Below are 18,971 nucleotides of genomic sequence, written 5' to 3'. Positions count from 1 at the left end.
GGAGACTCAGGGGTGACCTTATCACTCTCTACAGCTCCCTGAAAGGTGCCTGTGCTCAGGTGGGGTTGGGCTCTTTCTCCAGGCAACAACTGACAGAATTGAGGGGACATGGCCTTAAGCTGTGCCAGGGAAGTTCAGGCTGGACATCAGGAAAAAAAAATCACTGAAAAAGTGATTGGGCATTGGAATGGACTCCCAGGGAGGTGGTGGAGTCACTGTCCCTGGACGTGTTTAAAAAAGACTGGATATGGCACTCAGTGCCATGGTTTAGTTGATAAGGTTGTGTTAGGTCATAGGTTGATGATCTCAAAGGTCTTTTCCAGCCTGTGAACCATAAGGAAACCTGCAAGCTCAGGACACACTCAAGCTCAAGACCACTGTGTCGAAGTTAGTGCTGGACATATCCAGAGCAGCTGTGTGCATGTGCCATGCCAAGCTGACTTTCAGCTCTGAGGGAGGGTCCATTTGCAGCCTGATTACAAAGCCCTAATCCCACCCACACTGTGGAGATTTTGTCTGCCAGCACCTATTTTGCATCTTACTGCCAAGATCAGCAGTCAAGAGGCTGACATTTAATCAAGAGCAGGAAGAAGTATCCATAGCTGTTCCACCATCAGCCTTCCTAACCAACACAATTACTTTTGACATGACTTATAAAGCAGAAATATGGTTACATATCATTAATCCATCTATTCCCTGTTCCATGCCTTCACATTTTTGTTTCTTGAAAAGACCTAACACCACCATGGTGTGATCACTTTACTGGGATCAAAGATGATGCTGCACCTCTGAGGGGCAGCTCAAAACACCATCACTTGTCAGTTCCTTGGTCACTTTTAGTGGAATTCTGTGCCAGTGAAACGCCAAAGCCCCAGAAAGCTGCAGCACATCACTGAGAGAAATACCACCCATGTTTTTGCAGAGGGCTAATCTGCAAGTTAGAGTGGAGCTACCAACATTTAGAAGGTGACACAGTGTGGTTTAAGGCGTTTTCTGGAGCTCCAGAACACTTTGAGAGCCTGCCATTAACACTGGCATCAATAACTTTCTTTTTGGGCTGGAGTTTCGCTCCCATCTGTGCCCCTCAGCTGATGAAAAGGTTTATCACACAACAAACAGACACATCTCCCACCCTTGCTGAAAACAAGGCAGGACACAGCATTCAGATCCTCAGAGATGGCCTAGCTCTGGAAAATGGTTTCCTGCTGTCCACAACTTAACCACAGGCATAAAATGTTTAACATTGCAATTTGGATTTGATAACATTCTTGCCTAATGAACACAGTCTGAATTTTGAAACAAGGAATGACTTCAAAGAAGGAATTCACCTGAATTCATTCAGAAAGTGATAAAACCAGGTGCTTCAATCACTATCACATTTCAAAACACATCTTCTGGCTGAGGAATTCACTGGAATATATCTCTCATTGAAAAGCTTCAGCAGAAACTCTTCCTTTAAGTTTCAGCAAGTTAATAAATGTTTTACCAAGAAATATTTGTTCAATATTTTGCCAAGTAAACAATCCCAACAAGGAAATTAATTTTCTCTCCTCAGTCCAAATACCGTTTTTTCCAAATGCTTTGGTTATTAAAATAGCTTTTCAGAGGGACTTGTGTTTTTAGCTGGTGACTCTAGCTATTTATCTAAACCAACAAGACTTCATCTAAAAAAACCAAAACAATTTGCACAGCTTCAGAAAACAAGAAGCTAAATTCTGCTTCTATGCATACTAAAACCACCACTGAACTCTTTCAAAGGGCACTGCCCAGCCAGGAAAAGCATCCTTGACACTGGAGAATGTTTCCAAATGGATTCAGCCCAGGGGCTGCCTCTCCACTGACATGGCTCAGTCAATCACAGCCCTGGGAACTGCCTGTAGCCAGGCCCTGCCCCACATTCCCCTATCTCATTGAGATCTCACATTTCTATCAGATAAACTCATTGAGATCTCACATTTCTATCAGATAAACTCAGATTATCTCTCAGATAATCAGATAATATAACTCAGATAATCAGATAAACTGTTCTTTGTACCTCAGCTGTTTCCTACCTTTGCCCTGCTCCACGTCTCAGAATTTACCTGAGCAAGCTCACCAAGGAGAGCCTTCCAAGCTGCAATTTGTCAGCACAGCTCAAAAATCCACATAACCACACTTCCTTAAACATTCCTGTGTCTTTTGTCATGTAAAACATGAAGATAAAAACAGGCCCTGGCCTATGAGAAATCTATGCAATTCTAGTTTGAACCATGCTTATTCACCTCTGTAATTAAAAGCCTGGTATTCTAGATGAAGCAGAAACCTTCAGGATACACTTGTATTCACCTTGCAAGTAACTAAGAGGGAAAAATACCTATTCTCCCTCTCCTGTTGCTAATAGACAATTTGCTTTATGTATCAAGTGCCATTCAGCATTTTTGAAACACCTGATCTAGGAAAAAGCTAATGAAAACAACATTTCAGACACATTCTTAACTGATAAAACAGCTTTGTCTGAAAAAAAAAACCTCACATAGTATTTGCTTGTCTACATAAACATCCTAAGGTAATTTAAAACCTGAAGATAATTAAAAATCAATTTAAAAAATTAAGTAATTTTCTCAGAGGTTATGGGATCTGTGTTGCAATTCAGAGTTCCATCTTTAAACTGCTATAGTAATAATTACTCCTCTCTTCTTCATCTGTTGTGTCTGTCTTGACTGAATACCTTCCAGGGCAGGGACAATCTCACCACACTTCCATCAGGTCCAAGAGATGCTGCATTACCACAACAAGAAGCAACACTATCATAGTTAGTATGGAAAATATTGCTCTGCAAAATCTCCTTATTTTTGGAGCTACAGCTGCAGTAGAGAAGGACCAGGCATTTCCAACCAGCATCTGCTGCTCTGTGGACTACCAGCCCCAGTGTGACCTCAAATGGATCTGTTTATCCCAATTATTACACTGATATCTCAAAAGTCTTGGCAGAATATTATCAGCAAGTCAGAAACCACCTTCTTCTGTCTTATTTCTTCCATCACAAGCAGCAGTAGGAATATCTGATTGGCTCTTGTAAACAATAGGTACAATATTAATGCAAGCAGATGTTAATAATTTTTATAAATCTATGACAGTTGCTGATGCATCAGAGCTGTCTGGATCAGTGCTGAGGCACAGAAAACAACTTTTGAGGGGTTATTTGCAACAAAGCACTGAGGGAGAAGCACTGCAAACTACAGTATTTGGAGGGAAAATGTATTTTGACAGTGATACTTGAAATTCAGCTCCTATAAGCCTGTGCTTCTGTACCCTTACATTCCTATTAAAAATGGTCACAGCATGATCATTTGTGTGTATATATGGATTTTTTTTTTCTCCTTACAACATAAAAAGCCTTGTTCTCCCTTAACTTTAAGTTGACTTGGCAGCTCATTAGATCTGCCATTAACCTCAAACCAGTGATGGCTTGTTTGGGATGCATTACAGTTAAGCTTGTGGAAACAGTACCTCTCTTTTATTAACAGGGGTCCCATAAAACCCTGCATTTTTTAGCAGTTTGGCAACATTCTGGCATAGACAGTGCCCTTTAGGAACTTAAACATTAACGTGTGCCTGTTTTATATTGCTAATAGGAGCTGGAGGCACAGAGAAAGAATGTGAAGCTATTTCTTAACTACAGGTTTTCCATTTTAGTGATAAGGCAACACTTGTCACCCCGTTTTTAGAGACAAAATCTGCTTTAAAACTGGATATCTGTGTCACCTTCTTCTCGTAACATATCAAGCATTATTAAAAGACCTTATTTTCCTTAATTTAATAATTTTACCATGTTTTGTCACTTTTATTTCTTTATTTGCACTTTGCATCTGGATCTCAGCAAGACTGTGAGAAGAATGCCAGTATCTCCAGACACTTTGCTGCTGTTTAAGGAAATCTGTTTCTCCTGTTTGTAATGACAAGCCTGTGAGCTACAGCCTTCCACTCCAGCAGGATCTGTGCCTGCAGAGGAACATTTCCCCTCTGCCTTAAATACCACCAACCACTGGCTGTGCAGATGAAAAGCCCCACACCTGCAGGCATTATATCCTCTTGGGATAAGTCCCCAGAATTCATGGCTTTACAGCATCCAACAGAAATTTTTACTGAAGCCTGGAAGATTACTCTCCTAAAAGCCCCATCTAGATACAAGCATGTAAGTCCAGGATGATAAGAAGCTGGAGGAGAGCATTCTGACCCAGGCCCAGATCTAACCCATGGTAAAGGGTGGAAATGTACAGCATAGTGCCAAGAAAAAAAAAACCAACAAAACACATGGTATTGAGACCAACAGAAAACTCACAGTGGAAATACAAATCCCATAAGCTCCTGATTAAGTCCCCTAATTAAACTATTGTGTACCACTTATGATACTCACAGCACCACCTCTCTGCATTTATTTTTTTTTAATATTCCCATCCTTTGCCTGTTCAATTTCTAACACTTTTTCAAAAGACCTCTCTCCTCCTGTGTCCTGATAAAACACTGGCAACTCTGATCCTGACCTTCAGAACAATTACATAAACAACCAAGCAAATAACTCACTTCATGTTCCAGTAACCAAGCCCAAAAGTACATACCAAGGAGAAAAGTATCAATCCTGTTATTGGGGTGCCTTATACATTGAAATACAGAGTGTAATACAACATCTCAGTTCAAAATGTTTCCTTTACACATACACACTTTACAGCTAAAATATTTGCATTTGATATTGCAAATTCAATATTTGAATTTGATTAGACCCTTTAATAACTTCAGTTAATCCACAGCTATATTTCCTTGTGAAGAAATAAACACTCCCACCTCATCTTCTTCCCATGTACAGATTTACCCAACCTTATGCAGGGTTTCCACATCATAGAGCATTGCAAAGCTGAAATAAAGAGTTCTGCAACTGCCATAACAAAGAGAATCTGAATGCACTTCCTGACTCATTTAGGAATAGCTCCTAATGTCAGTCCCTCACTAAAGCATGGGATTCTTCCTTAAACCTGTGGCAGACTTCTTGGAAGGATTACTCTGAGGTGAGGTCCTGGCCCTGCTGAATTCACTGGCCAATTCCCAGCTCCCATGGATTTCAGCAGGGCTCATATTTCTCCCACCACCAGCAGCAGGCAAACTCAACTTTCCCTCACTGCATTTTCCAGTTAGGGTGTTATGCCAGCAGAATTGTTTCCAGGCAGTCTGGCTTGTCTGTCTGTGCTTGTAACCCATCTTTTCTGTGTATGTACTTTCACCACACAGCCACATGCTCCTGCATATGGAAAATTAACCCCCCCTACACACACACCTTATTCTCAAACACTATGAAGGGGAAAATTACTGAAGCCAATTTTAAAGAAAAAATATTGCTTGAGATGGAAATAACAGAAATGTAGCCTTGAAACAGTTAATCTTCAGATGACTAAAAGCAGCTAACCTTCATCAGAGCTCAGATTTCCAGCTTCTGCAGAGGCTGAGCACTCTGGGGGCCTGTGCATGGTATGCAGCATTCTCAAGGACAGCTGGATTTCTGGCATCTCTGGACAAGCTGGAAATGGTAATTGCCATCCCAGTGAGCTCCTGTGCCTGGGACTGATAGGGAGAGCTCCCCTTGAAGTGTCTCTGCTCACACTCAAACCGTGCACCAATGGGGAGGAGGGGCAGGTGCACAAAAGGAGGTCTAAAATCACAGGAGTTTTGTCCCTAACTCCTACAATCACAGGGGTTATGTACATAACTCCTACAATCACAGGGGTTAATGTCACCCCTTGCCCCCCACCTCCTGCAGCTTGACATGATGGAGTGAAAACCTGTTCGAGCTGCAGTGGAGCACAGAGCCAGGCAGTGCTCACAGACAGCTGGAAAGGAGGATGTGCACAGAAATGACAGCAAAAGAGGATAAGGAAAAATGTCTCACTGCTGCCATAAAGGATTTCCTTTGATCCTAAACCTGCCCTTTCAACTGAGATTCAGGATTAACTCTGTTGTATTTCCCAGCAGGAAAAAGCAGCCAGGCAGGCAGTGGAATGTCTGGATCCAGCTACTGTTGGTAGCAATGTCTTTTCAGACTTTCAGGAGCATCTGCATGGTCTGTTGAAGACCTGGATCAAACACTGGGCTGGGCATGAGCATGATGTGTACACAGAATACTAAAAAATATTTAACTTATATTACTATATACTTATATAGTAATACTAAAAGATATGTAGCTTTATTTAATTTTTGAAATACTAAAAATTGTTTAACCAGTCACCCTCATAGTCACATAAGGCAGGATCTTACAAAGAGGCCGAGGACAAATGCAGATGTGTCAGCTGAGGAACTGTGTATCACAGAGTGTCTGTAGCCTCAAGGGATCTATGAATGCCACCATGGGCCAAGCAAAGAACCAAAAAACTTCAGCCTAGAACCTTCCTATGTCTGAAGCCAAGAGTGGACACCAAGAAAAGTGAAGTCTTCTCTCACCTTCTTCACCTGAACTTCCTCAAATATCTAGACATACTTGAAAAAACAAAGCAAGCATCTAGGCTTATCCATATCTCTGTGGGGTTTCAGCTGAACAGGAGAAAGAATTCTCTAGTCAGCTATATAATTCTTTTGGTCTTCAATCCTCTGAACTGAAGATAAGTTTGATATTGATATCCTCAAGCTAAGGGCTTGTCTTTACTGTAAGACAGGCATACAATTTAGAAAAAGCTGTTTCTGCAGCACATCTGAGTGATTTATTCATTTAGTTCATTAGGCCAGACATAAATAAAATATGTGGGTGTCAGTCCCCTACATGCAGCTTTAATTTGCTTGCTACATGTCTGGTGGAGGTCACTGTCACTTACCACCTCTGCACTTGGTGTGACAAATGTCCTCCCACACTCCAAGTGCTGCCACTGCAGACAGCAGCAACTGCAGTGAGCACAGGACCAAGCCAGGAAGCCTCTAGATCTTAATTATAAAACCATAAAAGAAACCAACTGCCTCTGAAGCTCTCTTACTAGGAAACAAATGAGAATGGGAAATTTATTTCCAACCATAAATCCCAAAGCCTTCAGTTTAATTTTTCCCAAGTTAACTTTCTCACCTAGCTAAGCAGCACTGCCTTCTATTATTAGCTTCTGGCCCAATATCAGCTGACCACCATCAGTCAAACTGTCTTCATCTCAATGAGCTCAGGGACTCCCAAGGAACTCTGTGGATGCTGACTTGTGCTTGCCGCCTCTAATTATATTCTAACAGATAATGGAGCATTTAAACTCAAGGAGGATAGATTAAACTTGTAAGTGGATCAAAATCCTGGACACAGCCACAGCTCATAGGATTACATCCTGGAAACATCAAGCTTAGAGGAAAGGCCCTCACCAGCTGGCTGTTTCCCCATGACAAGTTTTTTAAGGACCTGTTTTCAGCCTCAAAGGCTGTTTGCTATGCTTTCCAACTGCAGCATGTCTCTAGAATTTATTAAATTGTCAGTTGAGTATCTGGGCTGATGTTAAACCATCTGACCAGGCCAATGGCTACTTGACTTAGCAGACAATCATAACAGTAAAACAAATGGAGGCTGAGAAGGTGAAATTGTTTTCCCAAGTGAAATTGTAAGTCCCTGTTCAGCTATAAAGCAGCCTCTCAGCTGCACATTTGCCTGTTTTCCTCACTGCAAGATTCTCTTCCCTCCATAAAACTCAGGACCATGATAAATTCTGTTCCCAGCCTTAGGGTGAAGAGCAGGACTGAGCTTCCTCCTGATGCCCCTGGCTCTTGCTGGTGACCCCCTGCCAGACACAGCTGCAGGCAGAGCACTTGCACTCTGAATTCAAACTCCAGCCCCTTTTGGGGACCTGCCAGAGCAGAAACTCTGCCCTGCAACTTAAGCACATAACCATGCTGAGGGAAAAATCCTTTAGACATTATCCCATATACACACTCAGAAGGATGTGGGGAAATGGGGTAAACCTATATTTGACAAAAGAGTAACAGCAACCTGTATGTGGTGAAAATAAATCCAGAGAAGGCCTCCTGTGCAATCTGGCTCTGCCCTGGTCCAGGCTACTCAGCAGATTGCAGCTTGTATTGCTGTAGCAGACACAGACCTACTGCAGTGATAAATCCAGGGACAAACACAGGGAGCAAAGGGAAAGGGCTAGTTGGGAATGGGTGGAGAAAACCTGGAAAATTAACTCTGGTGTGGCTCCCTCAAAAGAAAAATCCCAAATAAGGGCTGTGCTTTTGGATGATGGCCAATCCACCATCTCCTGATGGGAGGTGCTTGGCCAGAGCAGCAGAGCTGCCATCAGGCATTATATCATTGCAGTCATTACTGCTCCATTAGCAGGGCTGCAGGCTGCTGAAGGGACAGCCCAGGAGCCAAATTGCTTTTCTTTACTCCTTCAGCATAAAGTTTAGCAGAATTTCAGGAGCTCACAGAGCCCTTTTAGACTCACATTCTTCCAGCATCAGAAGTTTTCAGCAGGTCTATGGGCAGTGCCACTAACATCCACATCCACTGAAGTGTCCCAAATACTCCCCCTGCACCCAAACTGCTGCTTACCAAAGGCTTTCCATTTTCCAGAGCCTTTTTAAGAGGAATGCTAACTTTTATTTACAGGTACAAGGACTTTCCCAACCCAGGAAGAACTGGTGACAAAAGCACACCTACAAAGCCAAGGGTGTGACTCATGTAATGACACCTTCCCACCAACCTCCTCTTCCCATTCACTGCCAACACTGGCAGACCCTTTTTAAGAAAGAATTAACCCCACCTCGCTCACAGTGGCATTTAGCCACCTATATACCTTTCAAAATATGACACAAGTGCTTTTAACCAACAATCATTATTCATAACACTCTTTTTACTGAAGTACAACTGATGCATTCTGCTTTCAGATGTACATTTGAATATTTCCCTATAAAATGAGAAAAAAGTATCCAGTTTTATACTGACTAAAGCCTTGAAGTGACACTGAGTAAAACACATTTTTTCACTCTAACTCACATTTCAGTGAAAGATATTTAGGTTATGTCCTCATAATTTAAATTTTAGCTTAAATTTTTAAATGTTTAAAACTATGTCTTTTTTGGGACAGGGAGGAGTAGTTGCATTAAAACAATAAATAATGCTTAGGTCATTCTCTTTAAAAATGTATTATTTCAGAAACTAAACAACTGGTTTAGGAGGTAAGGATGGCAAGAACCTCTGTATAATTGGATGAGCAATTATTTCACAAGAATGAAATTTAATCATCTTCATCAATGCAGTACAGAAAAGGATTACAAATCACTGCATGTATATCAAAAGCAGCACTGATAGAAAACATATTATTTCTCCTTATTACCATTTGTATCAACTAATGATGAAGTCTAATTCTTTTTTATTATGATTAAAAACAACCTAAGGGTTATTTTTAACCTCAAGAACTCAAAACAACTTTAACTTTTCTCTCATCTTGCAGCCACTGGGTCAGAGACTTGGGAGAAACTATTAATTTAAAGAGAAACCTTTCCTATTGTAACTGTAAAGCCAAAAATCTCCAGAGTTCCCCAAAGTCTCTTCATTTCTGAGCCATTTATCAGATGTTCTGATGCAAACAGTGGGGGGAAGTATGGTCCAGTGAACTAAACTGACCTAAGCTGAGCTGTGAAACCTCAGACAAGCAACTCTGCCTTCTGCCAAGGACCTTATGTTTTCTTTGCTTCGAGGTTAATCAGTATCAGAGGAGGAGCTATTACTGCTATTTCTCTATCAGATCAGGGGTCAGATCCTGATCTGGTACAAATTGCTCAGTTCCACACAGTGATAACAGTACCTTTAGGCTGGCATCTGTATCACTGACTGACCACTGACATCCAGTTCACCTCTTCTCTTTGAGCAGCTCTATTATTAGCAAGACTCTTTGTCTATTAAGCAAAAGTATCTAATACTTGTTATCCCTTTAGTGCAATTAGTTCCTTTTAAACAGTGCCAAAACTGCCTTTTTAAATTTATTATTTGTGCAAAATGATTACTGAATGCAACAGAACCACAGAATGACAGAATCATCGAGGTTGGAAATGATCTAACCAACATAAATGTGCAGCGCTCTGCAAAAAACACAGGAAATTCCTTCCTTTCCACAGCCTTCCTTCAACTGCCTAAGAACTCAGACATGAACAGCTGTCTGGAACACATAAATCCATAACTGCACATTTCTGTTCACTTCTAGGTGGAAGAATAGACTATACAATAATGGGAGTGCCTTCTCCTAGTGGCTTACAGTCTCATTAATGCTAACAAATTAGGCCTACACAATGAACAGACCAGCAAGACTTAAAAGTCACATGCAATTTTTAAGTTCACAAGAGGGACCTACAAAAAGAGTGCAAATTTCTATGACTTGTCAAAAAATTGTCACTGAATAAGACATAAAGATTCATGGTGTCAGTAAGCCTTGATCTTGACACAGAGCTGAAAACTGAGTGCAAAGCCTCTGTGATCATAGAACATTCATAGAAATTACCATCTTGACCTCTTATCCATGGTATTTCAGATTAGTAAAGCAAAAGGACTTCTAAATCCAGCATATTTTAATTTTCCCCTTCTCCCTGTTATGCTTTGCTGCTGCTACCAGCTCCCAGAGTCTTGGAACACCAAAGTGGGGGAAAACTGAGCTGAATTTCTGTTCCTCTGAGTTCTACACCAATACAGACCTGCATGCATGGTAAGATCCTCCCCTGCAACTCCTGCTCTCTCTTCCATGGCTTTTCTGCCACAGAAAGATACAATATCTGGCCCATGAGACAGAGGAGTTTTAGTCTGATACTGACAGAAAAACAAATTATTGGAAAACTCCAAGTATCTTGGGGAACGTGCAGTAGAAAACCCAGCCCTGCCAGGCACTGTGTACAATTAAATATAAAGAAATCAAACTGACAGGAATTTGTCTTTAAAACCTCTGTGGGCTACAGAAAGACACCACCCCTGCCAAAACCCCAAAATCCTGCTTGTGTCTTACTTACATCCATAAATTCCACGTTGGCTTTTGGACCAGTGGTCTCATTAAGGATCTTAATGGCCACAGGAATCTTTACTGTTTCTCCCTCAGGGACCCAGATCCCCTAGAGAAAGAAAAAAATGAAGACTAATAAGACAACAATCAGAAAAACTTGATTCAGAGTTACAGTTCTTTTTGACACATTCTATCATATTATGCAGATCACAGAATGGAGAATACACAAAAGTACAAAAAATATATATCCATGAAGCACTTCTTACATCAAAACTAAACTCTGATATAAAATGAAACATTTGAATTTCTTGTCCACAACAGGGTTTGTAAAGAGCAATGGCAGCATGGCATGATGCACATTTTCTAGTGACTGAAATAAAATTCTGATACTGGTTTGGATATAATTAAACAAAAATGTGTATTTTCTGTCTGGATTCTGATGCTCACATTTGAAGCTATTAGTAAACTCTCAAAACTGATTATCAGCAGATCATAACATCATGAAGTAACAGAACATCCTGAGAATAATAGATTTAGAGTGAAAAAATTATGGGCTGTTTGTCTAATTACTAAATACTTGAGGATCAAAAACTTAGGTGGCTAAAAAGGAAATTTAAATTTAAAATTCACAAACTGTCCTGGGCTACTTTTTCATCATTCTTGACTATTGCTGTTTTCTTGTCAACCTCATGGCTTCCATCTCTATCACTTTATTATCACCTAAGTATAGTCAATCTCATTATTTATAAATCTATTCCAACACCGTGTAGCTATAGTGACCTGCTCTGTGCTTCCTTCCTTTCCTCCCCTGTTTGAGGACACATGCAGGTGCTCTGACCTACCACCTTGATTTAGCAGCTTTGGGCTGCTCCCAAAGGGTTGGGGAATTGCTTTGACCCCTAAGCCCAAGTTCATCCCTCTGAGATCTGGACATGACCAACAGATCATAAAAAATAAATACTTCTTTAACTGAAATACTTTCTCCATTGTGGGTTCCACTCTCACATCCCAGTTGTTAAAGGGTGCCCTGAAGTAACTCATCTTTTCTGTTTAAATGGAAGAAACAAGAAGTTTAGGTAATGGCATTGTTTTTACTAGGTATTATTGCTGTTGCAAGACCCAGGTGACACTTGTGAAATGAAAGACAGCATTTATCCATCTTTCCAAAATTTGGAATATGATAAAAGATGTTCTAAGGTAAGAACAGAAGGGCAGACCTTGGAGCTGCACTTTGCCAGCAGGACAGTCCAGCCTGGGTAGCCCTCTGGCACATAAAAATGACTGGGGCTGACATGTCTTTGCTCACCAAGAATTATATTTGCGTGTCACCATTTGATGCTGAGGATGAGTGTGGCATTCACATTCTTTGAAAAAATCCTTTCGCCCAGGATTTTTCTCCTGGGAAGCTGAGAAGCCTCAGAGAAAAGGAAAACAATTCTTATCTCATTTGCTTCTCCTGTGTTGTGCTCATGTGGAATGTGTTTGGACATTGTTTACCCACAGGTGATTGTTGCATTGGATTCTGCTGTCAATTGTTTTGACTCTTTGGCCAATCAGGGCCAAGCTGTGTCAGGACTCTGGACAGAGTCAGGAGTTTTCATTATTATCTTTTTAGCATTCAGTAAGTATCCTTGCTGTATTCTTTAGTATAGTATAATATTCTTTAATATAATATAGTATTATAAAGTAATAAATGAGCCTTCTGAGAACATGGAGTCAGATGCATCATTCCTTTGTTGGGACATTTCCCTGCTAATACAACAGATGAGTTCCTTGCACACAATTCCAGTGTCCTTGCTCTGCAGGGCTCAGGAGCCACCCCTGGCACAGGCTGCCCTGCTGCAATGCAGAAGTTGCTTGCTCCAGAGGTAAAAGAGGGCACTCACGGCTGTGTGGGGAAGGCTCTCACCTTGTACACTGTTCCAAAGGCTCCAGAGCCCAGGACTTTGACTCTCTTCAGCTCTGTCTCCTTCAGGATGCGGAGCTGGGCTTGGTTGGGTGCCGTGCCGCTCGGGGTCAAGGGTTCCACCAGCTGCAAGGAAAACCAACACTCCCAAACACTGTTCATCATGGAGACCCATCACAAGTTCATATTGAGAGCCATAACCAACCCACGGAAATTCTGGGATAAGACAGCGGAGGAGATCTATTGACCTCTGCCCTGCCAACTCCTGGAGGGGTTTTTCATCTTCAAAAGCCAACAAGCAATGCCATGAAACCAAGAGACCTTGTAAGAACCATGTGTGGTAGTGCAATACAACAAGACCTGATAAAGCAAGTCCTCACTCAAAAGCAGTAATTTCCACCAGAAACTACATGATGGAATTATGAACTGCAAATTGAATTGGTGTCAGAGTAACACATCCAAGGACTTTTGATAATGGAGGCAGTATAAATATTTTCTACATGACAGAAATATAGCATTTATTATCAGTGTACCACATCCTATTTTTGCCCATTTTAGTGTCTTTTAAGTTGGCCATATTTCTTTTTAATGGCCTGGACTAAACGGCTCATCACATTCTTATTCTGTCTTGAGGAAGGGATGGTTTTTCTGAACTTCTGTTTTACCACACAGGAAGACCGCTTTAGGGAGAAAACACCTTAGAGCAGACAACTAATTTATAACAACCACTAATTTACTGCAATTAAACAATTTCCTCAAGATGTCCCAAGAAGCTTTGTAAATGAGCCACAATGGCACATTCAGTTAAAAATGCTCTTAGACCTCATACCATCTCTGCCAGAAAAACGTTTCTTTAAAACTAAATTAAAAATACACGTAGAGCACAATACTCAATACAACACATGAAAAACATTTTGTTCCTTCACAGGATGAGGAAAATAATTCAGAGCTTCTCCTACTCAAATAGGTTTGAAAACAATGCAGCACTTCAAAGCTGCCTATTTACAAGGCTAAATGCACCATGCTCTGCAGTTTGAGAACTACTTCTACAGCTCTTTGGGCACCATGAACTACTTAATTAGTTGACCAAACTAATTAGTTTTGTTCAAGTAAAAATACCAGTACCTGGGAATTAACAGGTAAGGAAAGAACAAAACCAAACAGCAACAAGTTGAGTGATTTCTCTTTCCCCCTTCCCACTTTAGATGTTCAGTATTTATACCATGAAAGAAAGGTTTGCTTTAAAATAAAATTAGGCATACTGGCAGCACACTTCTGTATTTTCAGTTTGTGAAGGATGAAGAGAGGTTCTGTGCCACAGTCCACCAGCACAGGAATGGCAGGGAGAGGTGGGGACGTGTTGTGGGGATCTAAAACCAGGCTTGTAGGGTTTGATGGAGAATGATCTATGGGAAGAGTAAGTCCTGTTAGAGCCTTCAATTAGAAAGAGAGACTTCAACTAAAGCTAATTGCTTGTGTGTTTATTTCAGGATGCTCCTGATTTAATCTTAAGTTTCTCAGCCAAAACAGCAGCTTCCCCAAATGTTCAGTAGGAGGCCCTGGTCCCTCAGGACTATTGCCAGCCACAGCTTTTATCTGACCAAATGAAAAATGAAATCTGGACATCAAAGCAAGGAGAACCACCTGCTTAAAATAATTTATGCTTAAGTATGGGCTGATACAGTGGCAAGATTTATTCATTTAAAGGCACTGAGTATCGTTAAGCTTTCTATACAGCTGAACAGTGTTTAACAAGCAACACAAATTCTAGCCAAACATGGAGATACTTGTGCAAACAGACTGGGGATGCATAAATCATTTACTTCCAGGCTCTACAGTGGAGTTGAGTGGGAGCAGACCCTTGGAACAGAAGAGAAAACAGCACTGTTAATAATGCCTTATCAAACAGTCACTAGCTAACAGCATTTCCAAGCTTTATTATCTCACAAAGGGGCACCCTAATTTAAAAATACCATCACCTGCAAAGTGTCTCAAATATTGCATTGAGGAGATTGCAGTAATGACCACTGCAGTAGCTGATAGACCTACATTTAATGTTATATTTAAATATACTTCCTAGATTGCCCCCTTCACTGGTGACACTTCAAAGAGCAGGATGGAGCCATGACAGCACTCTGCTATAGCTCTGCTACATGCTTTTGCTAGTAGAACTGTGGACTTCAGTTGGTTAAGCTCTGTGGAGTATCTTGGCTTAATAAAATACATTATTATTACTGATCATTATTACAAGGCTTTGACAAAATCTGCACTACAAAATCTGAAACTACAAAATTTTGTCAAAATCTGGACTACAAAGGTATTGTAGGCACTTGGAAAAACAGCAAGTTACAACATCTGCCTTTAAGCATGAAGTTTGTGCCAGAGCTTGCTGAAGGAACTTACTTTAGCCTTAAAAGTCAATCTAAATATGGCCAGAATGAAACCCTGTAATAGTTAAGCATGAGAGCTGCTAAATGTACTGATGAACTGGGATAGAAGTTCAGTGGAGAGCAGGATGGGAGTTGAGAAATCAGGTAGGAAACTTTTCCTGGTCTTCAGAAGCTACGAATCAGTACTTGTGCAGAAAAGCAGCATCTTGAACCAGCTTAGTCTGCACAGGTAAGCAGAAGGATTTCTACAGGTAAGGGAAGACCTGAACATGTCTAATATAAAAGCAGAGCTGCCCTGAATACCTCCCCAGACAGCCTGTGAGGAGCAGCCCAGGCTCACCTCAGTCTCCAGGAACCTTCTCAGTGCTCTCTTCTTCTTGATGCTTTTGCGCCGTACGTACACGGCGAACGTCAGGCCCATGATGACGATGATGAAGAGGCCACCAATGACTCCAGCAGCAATCAGGGGGGTTCTGGCAATCAGAATCAGAGACTTTACTTCCACAGCTAAGGGTGAGAGACCAAAGAGTGCTTGGGTACATAAAACACAGTCACGTGGAAAGTTCATTAATTGCCTTATGAATTCCAGCCCAGATGGAAAGTCAGGGCAAACACATTGACACATGGTAGGAATTTGCTTGTTTTTCATCATTATGCCAATTCCATTTTTCTTTACAAACCCCCATGCACATGTGAGGAGTCGTGTGGACAAGGAAACACAACATGCACTTTGATGGCAAATGCAAATCTGCAATGGCAAAATGAGGACATAGGTATCTGCAGGTTCCTGTGAGAGATCTGCCTGTGCTGACTTTGGCTCCACCCCCATCAACTCATGGGCTCTTGCATTCAGGGGAAAACAAGCCCATGAAAAATCCCCAGAATAGCAACACTGTGCCTTCCTGAGCATGGAGAAAGTGAGAGGGAACTTCACAGGCAAGATGTGGAGATCACCTACACAGGCAGTGGAGAAATCAGGCTCCCTCCAGAGAAAAACTCATAGCAGTACCTTCAATTGAGCATTTTCACAGCATACCAACAACTTGCCAACAATGAACACACTCAGAGCATTTAACATCCCTCCAACAGTGGCTGCAGAGTTGCTGAAAAGATGGGTAAAACCCCAGCATGCAACTGCAGAGTACAATGGTGCTGAAACCATTGCCTGGTAAGTGCAGGACATAGATTAACTATTGTCAAGACTGTGGAAATGTCACTGCTGTGCTCTAAAAGCCTCCCTCAGTTACATCTGAATGATGATGAAAGGTACATTACAGCCTATTAATAAAAATGTACCACACAGCGACAGAAAATTTTAGAGTCTCCCTCAGAAATACTAAATTGTTTTATATAACCCTTTCTTTATTCTTCTTTTTACAACCTTTCCTGAAGCAGTGCCATCTCACCTGGTATAGTGCATGAAGGCGTGTCTACATTACCACTGAGAAAGCCTCACCCTCCCACATCCATTATTTAAATTTAGTTATTTATATCCACTTTTTCCCAGGGTAAACACATTACCACAAAGGCCTATTGCATTTCACAGACTTCATGATGGAAACTCTAAGCTTGCAAATAAAGGAAAGGGAATGTTGTCAGGCTGGGAAATGGGTTATGGTGTTTGGGGAACATGAGTCCAGTACCACCTTCTCCTCCGTAAATACATTGTCCTTTCTAACCCCAGTGGTTACTCTGTGATTTTGAGTGCAGAGCTAAAGAATCTGGAATATCCACCCCAAACAATGCCCCTCTTTGTTAACATGTCTTGCTACATTGCAAGAAACTCTTTAACAGGCAATTATGAAAAACACTGGCCACCAAAAGCCTCCTAGGGAGCTTGTACTGCCTAATGCTCTTGAGCAGAGGAATTTTTTAAATTCATTTTTATGCTGTATAAGCAGTCATATAATTTTTAACAAACACCACCAAACCACAGAGTGACTAAACAGGCAGGAGAACTCTCAGCTTTAAAGTGCATATTAATAACTAACATAACAGTTGTCAAAGTAAGTAATTGGAGTTTTATAGTACTGTGTACTCTAAAAGTAGTCCAAATAATATTTACATGATAGACTATAATAAAGAAATGGTTCTAAAGGGGACATAATAAGTAATGAAGAAAATAAAATCAAGTTTGTAGCTCTTCTATTGTTATAGAGTACAAGGGGGGTTCAAAATGGATCTTCATGATTCCTCATGTGAACTCTCACTGACTTTGAAACAATGTCCTCATTTTTAGCAGGTAACTGAAAAAAAAGGAATAATTTTCAATGACTTTACCAAACAAGCATTTTAGTTGCTAATGTGAAATATGCTATATTATACCTGAATTTTTAGGAGGTACCACCTAAACATATTATCAAGCAAGCTTAAAAAAGAAGCGTGAAAGGGATAGTACAATGTGCAATGCACTAATGTATTTAAATGCTAAACAAATCAGTGGAATACATTAAAAAAAGCATTTTCCACTCAAATAGTGATCAATTGCCTTGACTCCCAAATCCACTACCCTTGCATTAAATCCTGTAAGTCACAAACACCCCAGCCTTGGATGTGGTCACATACCCAGCAGCTTCTCCTCTCTCTGCTACTGAGCTAAGCCCCAAAGTCAACAACTCAGGTTTATTTGCTCCAGGACCAGATGCCAAGTCTCTGCAGCCACAGCTCCCTGTTATCACTTCACACTGCTTTCAACCACACCTGGATTATTTCCTAAGCCCAGTTTTCAGGGTGCCACCCCCTCACTGGGGTTATTTTCACGTGTTTGTTGAGTTGCCTTTGCTTTTTCTCTCTGTTCTGCTAATATCAGTTCTCCTGCCGCAGTTCTCTGCTTATTTTCATGCTTGCAGAGCCTTACCTGTAATACCTTGATGAATTCCATTAAGCTGTTTACCTTTCTGCTGGGCCACTGCTGGGGTTTTCAACACAGATCCCTGCAAGGTGGCACTGATCAGAGCTGCTGCTCAAGTCACAAAACCTTCTCCCATTTTGGTTTTTTTTTAATCCAATCCTTTTTTGCATATGCACCTAACAAACTGTTTGGCTTCACAGGCAGCTGGGCACACAAATCTCCTTTTCTCTAGTGGCATTAAGGGCTTAATCCAGTTACTTTTGTTACATGACTGTCCCACAGCCACCTCCATGACTGCAATTCCTGACATTTGCCCCCTCAGACTGCTGCCCACTTAAAACTAATGCCACGAGCAATGCTGATGAAAAGACAAAAAACGCACTATCAAAAGCCCCCATCATGTTAAAGTAATTTTAAAAAGCATGGAGGTCTGAAAAGGCTCAGAAAAGCTAAAGTTCCATGTCAGTCCTGCCTGCCCAGCATAATTAATGGACAGCCAAAAGTCAATCCTGGCTCACATTTCTTAGAGCTCCACCACTAACCCACCAACAGGAACTCCTGATACAGCCACTGCTTTCCTTTACACACTGGAAATCTACTCCAGAGGATGGAAACAATCTCTGCTAGGTGTTTCTGGATTTTCATGCTCATCAAAACAGGCTTAACAGTCCAAGAAACATGGCCCTGAATCATAGTTCAACCCCATATAATTAATTTGCTATCCCACATCCCTCCCTCAACTGAGGACAGAATACCAATTAATAAGTGGAAAAGGCATCAGCTGGGGAGGCTGTGGGAGGGAAAAAAACCCCATAACATGAAAATCCTGCCTCTTAAACTAGAAACTGTGT

At 41.1% G+C, this 18,971-nt stretch overlaps 1 protein-coding gene across 1 annotated transcript in view; it reads right to left on the bottom strand.

Annotated features, from left to right (window-relative positions):
- Window positions 1-18,971, bottom strand: part of ERBB4 (erb-b2 receptor tyrosine kinase 4) — a 590,120-nt gene that overhangs the window by 102,685 nt on the left and 468,464 nt on the right. Inside the window, exons 17-19 of the mRNA XM_066553839.1 lie at window positions 15,610-15,742; window positions 12,883-13,005; window positions 10,984-11,082 (exon numbers count right to left, since the gene is read on the bottom strand). Coding sequence (XP_066409936.1) covers window positions 10,984-11,082; window positions 12,883-13,005; window positions 15,610-15,742 — 355 coding nt within the window. The remainder of the gene's footprint in view (window positions 1-10,983; window positions 11,083-12,882; window positions 13,006-15,609; window positions 15,743-18,971) is intronic.

This window comes from Molothrus aeneus, chromosome 7 (assembly GCF_037042795.1).
Source record: "Molothrus aeneus isolate 106 chromosome 7, BPBGC_Maene_1.0, whole genome shotgun sequence".
In the NCBI taxonomy this organism is placed as follows: Eukaryota; Metazoa; Chordata; class Aves; order Passeriformes; family Icteridae; genus Molothrus; species Molothrus aeneus.
This window is presented reverse-complemented; position numbering and strand designations above follow the sequence as displayed.